Source organism: Centroberyx affinis, unplaced genomic scaffold, assembly GCF_046629955.1.
Source record: "Centroberyx affinis isolate AG114_WGS23_722 - 3 ecotype Tasmania unplaced genomic scaffold, CSIRO-AGI_Caff_v1 ptg001368l_1, whole genome shotgun sequence".
Lineage (NCBI taxonomy): Eukaryota > Metazoa > Chordata > Actinopteri > Beryciformes > Berycidae > Centroberyx > Centroberyx affinis.
Window position 1 is genome coordinate 125,006 of NW_027279855.1, and position 16,308 is coordinate 141,313.

Here is a 16,308-nt window from a genome sequence, read left to right on the forward strand (position 1 = left end):
TAGGGGGTAACGTTAAACATCTCACCTCCTACATTATTTGGAGGTTAGATGAGAATGACAATTGGGAGAATAGAGAAGCATTTAAACATTGATCTATTGCATCTTGATGAATCTTTCACTTAAAAAATCAAATATTTTTGATAAATAAGACCAGTCAAGTGGCAGTATAAGTTCATGAAGAAAAGTTAATTTACAAAACAATGTAAGGCACTTCATTTTCCCTATCAAAAATAGAAAAATCTTCATATCATGTGTGTGTTACCCTGCATCAGTGCAGCTGATACAGCTGGAGGTCAGATTGTAGAAAGAGCCATAGGAGAAGGTGGTTGTGTGTTATTGTTTGTGCCAGTTTTACACCATTCCTCTAGTAATGTCATATAGCTGAGAGTGACACCCAGTCCTGAGCATTCACAAAGGCACCTGGGATCCTTTGGGGAAACCCATGATTTAACACTGAATATCGTGGATTTCAGGTTCCATAAACCTCCAATTTGTAATTGTTGTTCGGTCACCCTTACAAAAAAGTTGTAAACTTGAAGCGTATTTTTTACAGTATACTTAAGTATAAGAAGTGTACTAAAGTGGGAGTCAATTGGCCTACTTTTTAGTTTATAAAAGTGTACTTCTAGGTATACTTTAAGTTAACTGAGTGTACTTTTAGTATACTTGGTTTACTTACGCAAATAATAAAAGTGTACTTGTAGGTATAGTTTAAGGTAACTTTAAGTTATACTTTAGTATACTTCAGGTTGACTCACAAATGCCAAAAGTGTAAGATATATTTGAACTTCTTGTGACTTAACTGGGCTATTCTATACTAGAATCATTAAAAGTACAATACTAAATATAGCATTATCAAGTATACCCTTTGCAAGTACAACAAAAGTAAAATAAAAGATTACTCTCTTATGATGTAATTTTAAAGAAGTATACTAACAGTGTACTAAAATAAACTTTTTTTTTTTTTATAAATTCACTTCCAACTCTCTGCAGTAGTGCACACTGTGCTGGACTCACACACAACTTTCACATCATGGGTTGGGTTGCTGATTCATTCCTCCTGTCTCTGCCTGCTGCCGTCATTCTCCCTCTCTCTATATCTTAACACTCAGAACAATATGTAAGACTAAAAGTTACTTAGATACAGTATATAATTTAGATATAGTTTTAATGTTTTGCATTTTCTCCCTGTGTTGGCGTGGGGTTTCCTCTGGGTGCTCCGTTCTCCTCCCACACTCCCAACACATGCATGGATTGGACACAATAAATCGCTCATAGGTGTGAATCTGAATGTCTTTTCTCCATCCACTCTTTCATGAATAGGCTGTTTGGACAATAAAGCCTCCTTACATTATATTTATTGAGTGATGTTTGTTCTGTTTTGTAATGTTGTCAGCAAGGCAGAAACTTGATCTATGGAGGCGGTTTGACTTATTCTACACCATAGTATGCACACCATCTGATTGCCTACTGTTTTACAACAGTATGGTGGGACGTCTATGGGTGACCTTAGGTATCACAATCCTGTTATTGTAATGAATCAATCAGCAGAGAAAACATCTTCCCCTTGCTAGATAAGGATTATACAATGTTAACTTCAAACAAACAGAGCATCAGCATTGGTATAAATTTCCCTGTAAATGAAACATTTTCTTCAGTGTTGGTCAGACAGATGAGTGAGGTTCTGGTCCAAAACAGCTGCAGACCCTTACTGTGTTGTTCTGGACATCAATCTGGATCTGGATCTATTTTGAGCCAGTGAAACTGAATGTTATGATGTAGAGGAGGAGGTGGGAGTAGAGGGGAAAGATTTCTTTGTCCGTTTTCTTCATGTGACTATGATAAAAGTACCTGGGCAAGAGCAGATGGCTCCTTCAGCCAGTGGTGGAAATCATATGGCCAGGAGGATTTGTCAAGCTGTCACACTGTCACAATGCGGCTGCAGCAAAAAAACGGAAAGCTTCATGTTCTGAAATTTCTATGAGCTTTGTTCTGGAACCTGAAAGACAGGAGTGGAGGTTAAAGGACACACCAGTCTATTTAAGATGACCTTAGTACTAAGTGATGCCTACATACAGATGTGTGATACCATGGATGTGCTTGTCATTGTCAAATCCCACTTTGGCCAGCTGGCAAATCAAGAGAATGTCTTGCCAGAAGAAGGTGGAGGCGCAGCTGAGACCGTGCCTTAGTGAGAAAGAAGAGGCCCTGGTGCCATGGATCAGCTCAATTCCTGCATGTGGTAGAGGGAAATGTGAGCAATAACAGCAACAGGCAGGCAGCTACAGATGGCCCCTCTCAACCTGGTGAACTCCAAACATGCTGTTGAGGTGACCCGGGCCTCCAGCTGAGGTCTAACAAAGCCATCGTCTCAGAGACTGAGGGGCAGCTAAGGCCACAGAGTTGGGGCTTGAGAGTCAGCTGTAGTCCAGCCAGGCTGTTATCACACAGCTGACCCTGTGGGAGGAGAAAGAAACTCATTGTGAAGGAAGAGGCCTGTGCTGATACAATGTTCTTAAAAGGACTTCAAGGACTTGAAGCCCAGGCTCAGTTGGCCAAAGAATACTGAGCTTAAACATGTGTGATTTGTGACAGGCCTAAGTCTGTCTTTATCAGCTTAACAAGAACCTGATCATTTTCTGCCAAAGTCACACCCCTGGTACCCCTTTCCCTCTCTGCTGTCTCCTATTAGCTCAGTTCAACACAGTTAGGCCTTGCTGTGTCTGGTTTGGATCTTAACTGATTACTTAGCCAAAGTCATTCATTTTGCACACCTTTCAGCACTAATGTGAGAATAGCAATTGCCAGTTGCATTATTGTCTCCTAATTAGTTATTTTTTGAAACAGTCATTAAACACTGAATGTGGCACAATAATGATCCATAATAGTGAATGTTAATCATTCATGTTCATGTCAGAGCTAGGGTGTTTTGGCATATTTGATCCTATTTCCTATCCTATTTGGAGTTTTATGTTTCATTGTAACAATTAAATAATCTACTGTCATAAATTTTGCAATGTGTCACCATCTTGGACCAAGCTAGTGTAACATGAATGGACTCTCATACTAACATTACTTCTGACTGGTGGATCTGACTACTGCAATTCACTTTTACTGCCACCAATGAGACAAGAACTAGTCACAGTGAAATGGCTACGAGAACACAGAAGTGACAAAAAAACTGGCTTCAGTCTGCACTTTAGGAAAGAATAACAGACACAGCATCTATTTCCTGCATATATTAGCAGTTACATGGATTATGAAATGCAGCTGACTCAGCCATTTGGCCTGACCAAGGCGTTAGTCAACTATGCGGTCAAAATTGTGTGTTACAAAAATGCAGTTGTTGCAGTCTGCAGGACTTTAGCCTGAGGGGAAATAATGTTAAAAGCCCACCAGTATTGTTTAAAAGCTCACTTCCCATCACCTCCGCCTCAGATGTTTCTGTTGTCAGACAGCTTCACGGCCATAAAAAGTGCCTAATTCAGGGTAAGAGCCAAGGAGGTTTTAAGTATAGTAAGATCATGCCAACAGTTATGTCAGACAAAAAAGAAAACATAGCTAACTAGCAAATGCTGGTGCCCAGTTTTCTTTCTTTAGCCAATTTTGCAAACAAGTTTCTGTGTGCCTTTATGCACTACAAAAATACACCAAACACTCTGAAAAGCGTGGGAAAATGTACACTGACATCATACTATGTGACCACCTTTGGATAACAAGTTAACATTTTGATGACACCAAGTGGATTTTATATGGTCTTTTTTCCCCCTCAAAAAGGTGTGAAAGTAGGAGACAGATGTCACAAGTTTTATCTGAAAACAGAATGTGAATATTATTATAGTAGTTGGGTAGTTACATTTACCTGGCTGGGCAAGGAAAGTGCATTTAGACTCTGAGAAGGCAGGCCAGGTGAAACCTGTGGGCCTGAATAACACACAAAAAGGCTGCACACACTACAAAACTGTTTAAACCCATTGACTATAGAGAATGTGTTCTGCGCCTCTTTAAAGCTGTATGTATCCTGCTGTCACAATATCCATGGCTGTAGCCATATTTAATTATTCCACACCGGATTTTACCTAATCTACACTTAATTGTGCCAAAAATGAACACCAGAAAGTTCAGTTGAATCCTTTATTAGATTTTGTTTATCATGCAAGTCATGAAATTAAAAAAAGAAGCAAAAACAAGTAGGCTATTTGGTTGGAATTAGTAGCATGGAATCATTTACTGCCCTCCCCTCAGACGCAGGACAAGATGGAGGGTGGATTCTTTCTGGATGTTGTAGTCGGACAGGGTGCGGCCATCTTCCAGCTGCTTGCCGGCAAAGATCAGCCTCTGCTGGTCTGGGGGAATGCCTTCTTTGTCCTGGATCTTGGCCTTCACGTTCTCGATGGTGTCGCTTGGCTCAACCTCCAGGGTGATGGTCTTGCCAGTGAGGGTCTTCACAAAGATCTGCATGCCTCCCCTCAGACGCAGGACAAGATGGAGGGTGGATTCTTTCTGGATGTTGTAGTCGGACAGGGTGCGACCATCTTCCAGCTGCTTGCCGGCAAAGATCAGCCTCTGCTGGTCGGGGGGAATGCCTTCTTTGTCCTGGATCTTGGCCTTCACGTTCTCGATGGTGTCGCTTGGCTCAACCTCCAGGGTGATGGTCTTGCCGGTGAGGGTCTTCACAAAGATCTGCATGCCTCCCCTCAGACGCAGGACAAGATGGAGGGTGGATTCTTTCTGGATGTTGTAGTCGGACAGGGTGCGGCCATCTTCCAGCTGCTTGCCGGCAAAGATCAGCCTCTGCTGGTCGGGGGGAATGCCTTCTTTGTCCTGGATCTTGGCCTTCACGTTCTCGATGGTGTCGCTTGGCTCAACCTCAAGGGTGATGGTCTTGCCGGTGAGGGTCTTCACAAAGATCTGCATGTTTGTACCTGTACAAAATTAAATTCCATACATTACAAATACCCATTTAATCAAACAAAGCTAAGGCAAAAGCACCCCTCAAAAAAGTTAAACTTAAACTAAGAAAAGTGCTCCAAGCTAAAAAAAAAACTCCAAAACAATAATAATAATAATAATTATATATATATATATATATATATATATATATATATATATATAGCAGTCTACCATGAAGTAGTGCCTAATGGATGTTGATGGCAACTTCATCAAAATACATGTATCAATCTATACATTTTCGTTTGGTTTCATTTCTTCTGACAAGAAACAAAAATGAGAAACACGTCCCTAATCATCTGGAATATCTCCGTGACCAACCTATGGTTTCAGTATATAAAGATTTTTGTCACAGTTAGGAGATTAACGTTTAAATTTATCACAAGCCTTTTGATGGAGGAGTAATCCCACATAAACAGATGATTACTGGTAGCAAGCCAGCGACTCGAGTCCCAGCGCCATTTTAAAGTAAGCTAATGTTGTTCTTCCTTTTGTTCAACTACCGGCTAATGGACGATACTAGAAATGTTGAGTCATTGCTACTAGCTAACGTTAGCAAATATCTGTAACGTTATTGTTGTGTCAAAGTCGACTGACAATTAACAGTTACTCAAGGAAATTGCTCGTAACTTACATTATTTCTGGTTAACGTTAACAGTTAATCGTTATGGCTCAAACTGACGCAGCTAACGTCACTGTTTGCGAAGCTACAAAAACGGGGACCAAGACGACAGCAATTGAAATCAAATAAAGGTTACCGGGTGGTACATCTCTGATAACAAATAACTTAAAATATTGCTATTAACATATGTTTAAAGCATGGACGGTGGTACTTACGATTGGTCTCAGTATTTAGCACCGCTCTACTATATTGACTCGTCTCCCCTGTCGACTCGGAATACCTACGGTTGCTAGGGGATATGATAATTTATACTGTAGGCTACGTCATCGAATGATACCCATCCGCATTTGAAAGTAGTTCCTTGTTCCAATGTCTACGATTTAGATTTCCGTTCAGTTTTTTTCATCTCGATACCTTTATTCATATATCCATGACACTACACAATTAATGTGATAGCGTACGTGCAAAATGAAAGATAAATATATAATTGTTTGGCGGAATAATATTCTCTGTACACAACGATAGCTCTAGAATTTGTCAGGACCGCAACAAGAAGAACCCTCCCCCAAGCCTCTGATTGGATGTTGGCAGTGTGTCATCAGCGATTTGTTGCTGTACAGTAATGTTTAATGACATGACAATATTGCCTTACCATCGCATATGCTGTAATTTGCCTCACTATTTATGTAATGATGAAATTCTTCAAATGCCTTATTATTACACATAATATTTTATCATGCTACTGTCACTCACAATACAATTTTCAAGCCACCGAAGTACACAAAACGACCAGATGACTATATTTTGCCTCGCACATGAGTGACGTGTGAACAAGTGATGAGCAGCTCCTAAACAGACGTGTCTGTTAACAGATGGATAGGTGTTTCCTAAATATGTGCTACCAGCTGCTGTGACAGCAGGGGTAAAGTATATCAGGCAGAGAGGAAGCTGACACTCTGCTTACTGGCCTGCTTAACTAGCCTCTCCTTCCTTCCTCCTGCTGAAATCCACGTAGCCTACATGAAAAAGACAACTCATTACATTGACACAAATAAAGATCAGGAATATATCCACTATTGAACCTGTCTGAATAACAAAACCAAATATGCATTTGACAGTTTGATCACAGAGAATTGGCTGGCACTGGATATAATAAGTCTATATCATTACAATGTTAAAAAGGTAATGTTTGAGATTAATTGGCCAAACAGGTTAAGTACTTATTTGGTTTATTTCAGCTTACGGGTATGTAGCCTTCCTCAGACAATAAGGTAGCCTACATAAATAGATTTCCATAGTTGCAACCATTTAGCTACATTTCATTCTTGCCGTGGTTGAATCTAAGGTGTTTTAAACTATTTTACTTTAGAATATATCTTCTCTGTGAAATATGTTCTTTGCTGTGGTTGTCTGAATTTAATAAATTGGGCATTATATGAAACACTGGTCTTAAATTCTGCTTGAGGCACAGTCAGAGAGGAGACTGTCAAGTCAATGGTGCTATGAGATCAACTCCTTTGGCAGGATAAACAGTTACAACCAGATTATCCAGATAACAGCATTGAGCCAGTTTGTATTTGGATTAGATGGGAAACACTACAACACAATCCTCATGCAATCCATAAACCATACAGCATTCCTCACTGGAAACCATATTATTATCCCTAAACTTAGCCTTTGTTTTGGATTCAAATGTAGGTTACATACATTATGTTTTGAGGGTCAAATCTGACCAAAATGATCACTGCCTGCACACAAGTCACCACACACTTATCATCACCAAATATGATCTTATACCTCGTTAACTTATTTCTTATTTATAAATAAAAATTCTGCCCATGAATTCTCTGACACTGATGCTCGCTACTGTCTTGCAAGGTCAAACTCCTCCAGGCTCGGTGCAGTGAGTGTCAGCAGCCTCCCTCCTTCCTGCCAGCCTCCACTTTCTGCTGACACACACACTGCAGGAAACCCAGACAGATATGTACTGTGTGTTTTTAATCTTCAATAACACAACACACATTCTCTTTGTTCTTCCTTATCCTTTTCTCTCTTGGAAGTTGCACACACAGGCATACACACAGGCATACACACACACACACACATTACAACCTCTTATCTTTTTTTGTTAGGTTGTCAGTTAAGTCTTGTTGTCATCTTGATTTTTTCTTTCTTTTGAAATTAGATATCTTTAGAAAGCCCTTCAGGGGTTTGTTTGTCTGACCTGCACATTTTGTACTTCTTTTCACATTTCCCTTTCCAGTGTTTTTATCATCTGTGCAAATAAACTAAAGCTATGTGGACATGCAAGAAACATCCATGGAGTTTTATAAAACATGCAAATATTTAAATAAAAAACAATCATCAGACTTAGTATCTTACATACACAGTAAGGTAGCAGTTTTCCCAGGCTTTACAGAGGAGGTTTGCCATGTGGAATTTTTTGAAACATATATCTCAAGTCTTTTGTAATTATCTAACGAAAAGCTATTAAACATAGAAACCTGTGTCGGGTATTTACAGGAAAGGGGTTGGGAGAATTTGGGTGATCAACTGAGCACCTACTATCACAGGTGGTACATTGCATTAGGCCCACACACATCCAGACAATGCATAGGATTCTCTCCATGGCTCCTGTCAGGATAGTTAATTTAAAGTGTTGCTGTGTCTGAAAACAGGAGATGTGGGCCCTGGAGTCTTTACCCTCACCAGTGGTTGAGGTTTTGGTGCAGTGGCAACAAGTCAGTGGTTGTTCTAATCCTCGATGCTTCCCTATTTCAGAGTTGTTTACAGCTTACAGGCTTCTTCCTCTCTACACTTTCCAGTGTATCCATTGTCCCAGTTTAGCTTGAGAAACTGCTTTGGCACATCTGGCTGTTTCCTTCTGGTCATAACAATTTCCTCTTTGCTAAGGTGTGGCTTTGTTCCGTACAGGTTTGCATGTGCCAAAACCAAGGCTTCTATGGTGTTGTTGCCTGATAGTATTGGTCTCTGCCATCCCTCTATTAAGGACATCTTCTTTCCTTAATATGTTAAGGCTTCTTTTCTGCCAGCTACAACAGCAGACCTTTTCCCTCTACCAACTGTTCTACTGGTTTCTAGTAATGTGCTGTCCTTCACTGTTCTCATGTCCATGTTCAGTCTGTTACTGTACTACAGGCCTATGAGTCATCGTCCACCCCTGCTCTCAGAGACTCAACCAGTATTATGCTTATGCTGTGGCTATTTGTAACAGTTGAGGTGTGATCCACATGCTGATCATCCCTGGACAGTGCTGAGTCTATTTCCTCCTGATAGGCCTCTTGTTGACTTGCAATGTATGATTAGCTGCAAAACAGTGCATCAAAAACATATTGCCACAGACACATTAATATAATGTTGTCAAAGGAAACACCATTGGAAAGATGTTTGCTGTTAGATATGACTTAATACAAAATTACAGAATTGTCTATACTGTAGGTGGGGAGGTAATAGCGGGGGCATTCTACATTTTCTCATTGTGCTAACATCTAGGTAGAGAAAAAATAGTATGAGTTAAACATTTCCTCATCTTACTGCGGACCCTCTGGAACTCTCTCAAGGACCCCTGTTGGTCCCTGAACCCCAGTCTGGGAACCCCTGGCTTAGATCACCCCTTCTGGTTGATGTGCCTTTTTCCTCCCGCATCTTTCCTCTATGCAACATGTCAACCTTTTTGTTAACAATAGATGGCGCCATAGCCTTATTAATCCACACTCCTTCAGTCTTGTCAAGCCCCTGTCTCTGTAGGTTCAGAAACAGACCTCTAGGCCTATAAACCAAGGAGGTTTAAACTATAAACCCTCAGCGGGTGCATCACAGGCAAAAATGCTGTTGAAAGTCATAAATAGACCTACAGTGGTGCGGCTGGTTGTACAGGGGAGTCAAACCCTCTGTGGAACGAGTCAGCTTTAGACAAAGTAGGTTACTAATTTCACAATGCCAGTATTCAGACAACTGCACTGAGAACTAGGCCACTATTGTGCAAAGTGAGGTCCAAGAGGTCTCCAGTAAAATAAGGAAAAGGTTAAATTCACCACTTCCCACTATTCCCTCCCCACCTACCAGTGACTAGGTTTGTAAGGTGAATCTGAGATCATGAGATTGTGAAAACATGCATGTCTTACTCCAGTTATATACTCAGATTACTGTTATTGAATATCTTTGAGTTTCTTTTTTTGAAACATCTGAAGTAACTATTTACTTTTAAGAAAGATGTTAACTGAAGTTTATGAAGATGATGCACCTTTATGCCAGAGTCAGTCACCAACACCTTTTGCATAACCAGTGTCAGTGAACCCCTAATAGATCTACATACGACCACACACCATTAGATTACATTTTGTCCTAAGCAATCCCATAAGAGATGTTTTTGCTGTTGCAGAATTATATATCTGTCTACACTGTCAGGAGGCAATTGTGGGCAGGAAAACCGATGATCAGACTGGTCATCCTCATATGATTTTTCTCATAGTGCTAATTTATAAGGAGTGAAAGATATTAAATTAAACCGTTTCCCATTTTGTTGGGGACGCCTAGGAGTCCCCAAGCTCCAGTTTAACACACCTCTGCTTTGCTTTAATACGGATGTTAGCCTGTATAAAACCGTTTTATATAAATAGTGTAGGCTATCCGAGGTGCTGGGGGGTTATTGGGGGGGGGGGGTTCTGGTTATAAATCCATCCCTGTTTTGGTCCCAGTTATGTTCCTAAAGCAGGTTGTATATAGATTGCCATACCTGTACAACGAGATTAGAGACACTCGTCCATGTTGGATATATCCTCAGCCTGCCATTTTAATTTTCACTTCCTGAAAACGACTTCATTTTGCTGAACATAACTACCACAACAAAGGGAAATATGATTTCCGCGTAATGTCGGCCTTATTAGAGAACGTGGGAATAGATGATTTGACCATGTATCGTGGATGTCTCCAGTGTCGACAATGTCACTGTAACTATATATTTAGGTAGCGTTGTTGTTCTGCTAAAGGCTAAACAGGGTTATCAAAACGTTAAACGCATTCAACCCTATTGTAAGACTAGCTAAGTATGTTCACTGCACCATCGATTCAACTGGTTATGGTCAAATTTATTTTCTAACAAGTAGTGAAATGGTTTATTGACTATAATTATCGATAGGAATACACTCAGCTGCTCGTGACTTACGCTCTCCATTAGCTGCTTGCTAATCACAAGCTAGCGGTGTTTGTGGGTCAGAGGAGTCTCTGTACTGCCTGATGAAAAATACCCGTACTTCTTGGTCATTTTAACGGAACGTTTTAAAGAACCAACAGTCAGCTACACTATTAATGTCACATTGTCTCTTAAATTGGTGGTGTACGTTTCAACGTGTACCATTACCCCCCAAATAAGTGCATTTAGCGGGCTTAGTATTTCACTACTTCCCGTACCAAAGCTCCCCACACTTATTTCCCATCGTTCATGTAGCTGTACTGCCACCACACCATCTCTGTAAACCAAACTGGACAAAACACTAATGTGAGGCTCACTCATGCTTCTGCTAGTTACTAGTATATAAAGGCACATTATCAGAGCCCCATAACACAGTGGCTGCATATTTTCAATTCTCTCAAATTTTAAGCCAAAACCTCTGTAAAATGGTCTTTGCATCCCCTTAATGCTGTGTGCATCCTACTCAACCACTGAAATTATAGCTGTAGTCATACTTTATCATACATTTTGGCTAAACGCTCAAATGAACAGGAAAGAGAAAATTCAGTTAAATTCTTTATTGTCTCATGTATTTGAATTCTTCAGGTACTGTATATCATGCAAGGCATGTAAATAATAAAAAAAAACAAGTAGTTAAGAACATGGAATCATTTACTGCCCTCCCCTCAGACGCAGGACAAGATGGAGGGTGGATTCTTTCTGGATGTTGTAGTCGGACAGGGTGCGGCCATCTTCCAGCTGCTTGCCGGCAAAGATCAGCCTCTGCTGGTCGGGGGGAATGCCTTCTTTGTCCTGGATCTTGGCCTTCACGTTCTCGATGGTGTCGCTTGGCTCAACCTCCAGGGTGATGGTCTTACCGGTGAGGGTCTTGACGAAGATCTGCATGCCTCCCCTCAGACGCAGGACAAGATGGAGGGTGGATTCTTTCTGGATGTTGTAGTCGGACAGGGTGCGACCATCTTCCAGCTGCTTGCCGGCAAAGATCAGCCTCTGCTGGTCGGGGGGAATGCCTTCTTTGTCCTGGATCTTGGCCTTCACGTTCTCGATGGTGTCGCTTGGCTCAACCTCCAGGGTGATGGTCTTGCCGGTGAGGGTCTTCACAAAGATCTGCATGCCTCCCCTCAGACGCAGGACAAGATGGAGGGTGGATTCTTTCTGGATGTTGTAGTCGGACAGGGTGCGACCATCTTCCAGCTGCTTGCCGGCAAAGATCAGCCTCTGCTGGTCGGGGGGAATGCCTTCTTTGTCCTGGATCTTGGCCTTCACGTTCTCGATGGTGTCGCTTGGCTCAACCTCCAGGGTGATGGTCTTGCCGGTGAGGGTCTTCACAAAGATCTGCATGCCTCCCCTCAGACGCAGGACAAGATGGAGGGTGGATTCTTTCTGGATGTTGTAGTCGGACAGGGTGCGGCCATCTTCCAGCTGCTTGCCGGCAAAGATCAGCCTCTGTTGGTCGGGGGGAATGCCTTCTTTGTCCTGGATCTTGGCCTTCACGTTCTCGATGGTGTCGCTTGGCTCAACCTCCAGGGTGATGGTCTTGCCGGTGAGGGTCTTCACAAAGATCTGCATGCCTCCCCTCAGACGCAGGACAAGATGGAGGGTGGATTCTTTCTGGATGTTGTAGTCGGACAGGGTGCGACCATCTTCCAGCTGCTTGCCGGCAAAGATCAGCCTCTGCTGGTCGGGGGGAATGCCTTCTTTGTCCTGGATCTTGGCCTTCACGTTCTCGATGGTGTCGCTTGGCTCAACCTCCAGGGTGATGGTCTTGCCGGTGAGGGTCTTGACGAAGATCTGCATGCCTCCCCTCAGACGCAGGACAAGATGGAGGGTGGATTCTTTCTGGATGTTGTAGTCGGACAGGGTGCGGCCATCTTCCAGCTGCTTGCCGGCAAAGATCAGCCTCTGCTGGTCGGGGGGAATGCCTTCTTTGTCCTGGATCTTGGCCTTCACGTTCTCGATGGTGTCGCTTGGCTCAACCTCCAGGGTGATGGTCTTGCCGGTGAGGGTCTTCACAAAGATCTGCATGCCTCCCCTCAGACGCAGGACAAGATGGAGGGTGGATTCTTTCTGGATGTTGTAGTCGGACAGGGTGCGACCATCTTCCAGCTGCTTGCCGGCAAAGATCAGCCTCTGCTGGTCGGGGGGAATGCCTTCTTTGTCCTGGATCTTAGCCTTCACGTTCTCGATGGTGTCGCTTGGCTCAACCTCAAGGGTGATGGTCTTGCCAGTGAGGGTCTTCACAAAGATCTGCATGTTTGCAACTGTACAAGAAATGGAGAATTCAAATGTTACAAATGCCAAAAGGTAAAAAGTCATGGTTAGCAAAATAGCTTACAGAAGAATATATCTGCAATTTAAAATAGCTTGACATTGAAATGCTTTCACATAGTGTTAAAGTTTTAAATGAACAGTAGTAGTATATTATTTAAATTAATGGCCCTTAATTTGCATAATCTAATCTTATCATACTGGGAAAAACTGTTATATATTTGTTTAATTAACAGTTACGTCTAGTGATGGCGGTAGAATGCCACAGAATCGCTCAACTGTCGGTATCCAACCAGCCAGTCGAGTCCCAGCGCCATTTTGAGTTTATGTTGACCTTCTTTTTGTTCAGCTACCCGATAATGGACGATACTGGAAATGTTGAGTCACTGCTACTAGCTAACGCAAATGTCTAACGTTACTACCACGTCGAAGACGACGATTCACTGACAATTAAAAGCTGTATACAATTTGCTTATCTACCATTAATGTAACTAGTAATCTTCATATTAGCTTTAATTCATGAGCCAACTTCGGGGTTTTGTTAACAGTATCGCCGTGAAGCTACAAGGACATGGGCCAGGTCGCCAAACATCAGTTACCTGATATTACATCTACGCCGAAAACAGCTAACGTTAGTTCTAAATAAAGGGAAATTGTACTTACAATAAAACTCGTCGTCAACTCGGTGTAGCTTTATCGTTAAGTCTCCTCTCTTCTTCCGCAGATGAATGCCTGTAGCAGAGACGACTACTGTATATATACACAAGGTCTACATACGTCATCTAACAATATCCATCCGCATTTAAAAAATAGTTCCCACTGCTCCAAAGCGCACTATTCCAATTTATATTCACTTTATTTCATATAAAAACATTTCCTCATAAACGCCGATCAAAAATCATATATCTAGATAAAAACTCAACGCTCGTAAAAACGACATTTAAATACATAATTCACGGCGGAGTAATATCGCTCTACGCTGTGACGATAGCTCCAGAACTTGCTAGAACCACAGCAACAGGAACCTTCCCCCGAGCCTCTGATTGGATGGTAACATTGTTTGTTTGAACAGCGATTGGTTGCTGTGCCACAGCATGTAACGTTTGATGACTTATTAGAGATACAGTGACTTGCCTCAACCTCACCCTTTCTGGAATAACAACATATCATTAGGAATGTTTTTAGGTCACACTGAAGCTATACATTTTTGAACTTATTGAGCAACATAGAACGATTTAATTGCATGACCTAGGAGTGCCATCAAGAGCCGAGTAGCAACTAAACAAACGTGAAAATGTGTCTGTTAACTGATGGAAATGTGTTTCATAAACATGTGCTACCAGCTGTTGTGACTGCAGGACTAAAGTATATTAGGCAAAGAGAGATGACACTGCTTACTGGCCTGCTTACCTACCTTCTACATCCTCTAGTTGCAACCCATGTCCACATAAGGTTACTTATTTCACAGACACGCTAAATAAAGATTTGGAATATATCCATGATTTAATGTGATGTAATTTGACAGTTTGATAATGGAGAATTTGCTGGCACCGATTAATTGGTAGGCCCACAACATGTCAGTCACAACTATAACACTTAAATTATTTTAATAAATAGCAAAACTATATTTAGTGCCTCAATCATTTGTTACTTTGTTACTTACTTATCATCTGTTACTTATTTTGCCAACTTCAGGATAGTATTCTTCACACTAGGTACCTAAATAGATTTCCATAGATTAGCTACATTTCATTCTTGGCTTGTTGGAATCAAAGTTGTTTTAAAAGATATTACCTCAGAATAGAACTTCAGTGTGAAACTATGTCAAATGAAAGTGAGGCTGTCACAATGTAACAAATTGTGGTTAATATTGTAAAACATTTGCCTTAAATTCTGCTTATCTTGACACAGTCAGAGAGGACACTGTCAAGTCAGTGGTGCTATGAGATCAATTTGTCTGGCAGGATAAACAGCTGCAACCCGATGATCCAGAGACAGTGTTGAGCCAGTTTGTCCTCAGATCAGTTGGTAAAATAGCTAAGCAAAATCCTCACACACTCCATAAGCCTTGTAACTTTTTGTTTCCTGACAGGACATGTTATGATTATCCCACAGCCTTACAGACATAAAGATACTTATGATCATTGTTTTTCAAAGATATAGGGATGTTCAACTTGCGGCTTGTTCTGAACTGTTCTGTCAGTTATGAACAAACAGTCACCTTTGGTTATTTGTAGATGATAAAATGTGATCTTAGTTTCAGATTGTTGTTATCTTCCTTGTTAATCTCTTCACTTCTCCTAAAGCACAATGCTTTTGTTCATTACATTGTCAATATGAGGTTATTCACAGGAATAGGCTTGATAATATTCCTATGATTACTGCAATGTCAAACTATACCTGCACGTGACACCAAGGCCCTGCTGTCACTGACACATTACCTAAAATGGAAAACTGGACAAAGGCTACATGCGTAGAGCTTAACTTAAAGGTCAGACAAGGATTTTCATTTGGACTAGAATGTTTGTCATTGAATGTTTCAGGGGTCAAAGTGATCCAGCTAAGGAAACATCCATACCTTGAGGGCAATGAGTGGTCTGTGATTTAGGTCAGTGGGTCCCAAAGTGGGGTGTGGGGACCAACAGGGGTCCTTCAGGAGGTCCCAAGGGCTCCCCAGCAAAATAATGACAGTTTTAATTTCCCTTTCACTTCATTACCTACCAGTTCTGATCAGAGATCTGACCTCCCACAGTTACCTCCAACCTTCATTATAGACTTATAGAATTATGTGATTTTAAACTAAACTGGATCGAAGAGTAAAAACCCTCTCAGATGGTGGAGGGGTCTGTGGGACAAAACGCTCAACACAAATGGGGGTCTGCAGCCTGGTGCTTTTCTATTTGTGGGTGCTTGTGAGACATGATAAAGTTTGGAAAGCCCTGAATTAGGTCACAGCATTCCCACCCCCAGCCCCCCACCCTCTGTCATATGACACCCAACGCGTGATACACAACGTCAGTCCTCTCCAGCACAGAGCGCACTGCTGGCTCAACTGGTTCAGTTCAGCCTCTGAGGAATGTGTTTGTGTAAGTCTGCTGTACTTTGCCCTGCCCTCACTGCGAAGAAGGTGTTGTCTAAACATGTTCCAGGAAAAAACGTCTTTTCAGCAGAACCCAGGTGTATTCAGCCTGCACTGGAAATGATCACGTGAAATCAAAGTGCTCATGGAGACAACAAGTTCAACGTTTAGTGTGTC

The 16,308-nt window shown here is 41.6% G+C and overlaps 1 protein-coding gene across 2 annotated transcripts; it reads right to left on the reverse strand.

Annotated features, from left to right (window-relative positions):
* Nucleotides 1-4,120: 4,120 nt before the first annotated feature.
* Nucleotides 4,121-13,847, reverse strand: ubb (ubiquitin B). 2 transcript variants are annotated; one of them, XM_071525952.1, is made up of 3 exons: nt 13,716-13,847; nt 11,622-13,045; nt 4,121-4,869 (listed from the first exon to the last, which is right to left on the reverse strand). In XM_071525952.1, the coding sequence occupies exons 2-3, from the start codon at nt 13,035-13,037 to the stop codon at nt 4,228-4,230; spliced, it is 2,058 nt and encodes a 685-aa protein (XP_071382053.1). In that variant the 5' UTR covers nt 13,038-13,045; nt 13,716-13,847; the 3' UTR covers nt 4,121-4,227. The 2 variants fall into 2 exon arrangements, with proteins under 2 accessions (XP_071382053.1, XP_071382054.1); XM_071525953.1 differs by lacking the exons at nt 11,622-13,045; nt 13,716-13,847 and adding an exon at nt 5,788-5,917 and having other exon boundaries at nt 4,121-4,925.
* Nucleotides 13,848-16,308: the final 2,461 nt, after the last annotated feature.

Bases quoted from the DNA above. Each gene is read 5' to 3' on its own strand.
- ubb (XM_071525952.1), bottom strand. From the start codon at position 13,037: ATGCAGATCTTTGTGAAGACCCTCACTGGCAAGACCATCACCCTTGAG. The intron at 4,870-11,621 runs GTTGAGCCAAGC...ATCACCCTTGAG, and splicing joins GTAAGACCATCACCCTGGAG to GTTGAGCCAAGCGACACCAT.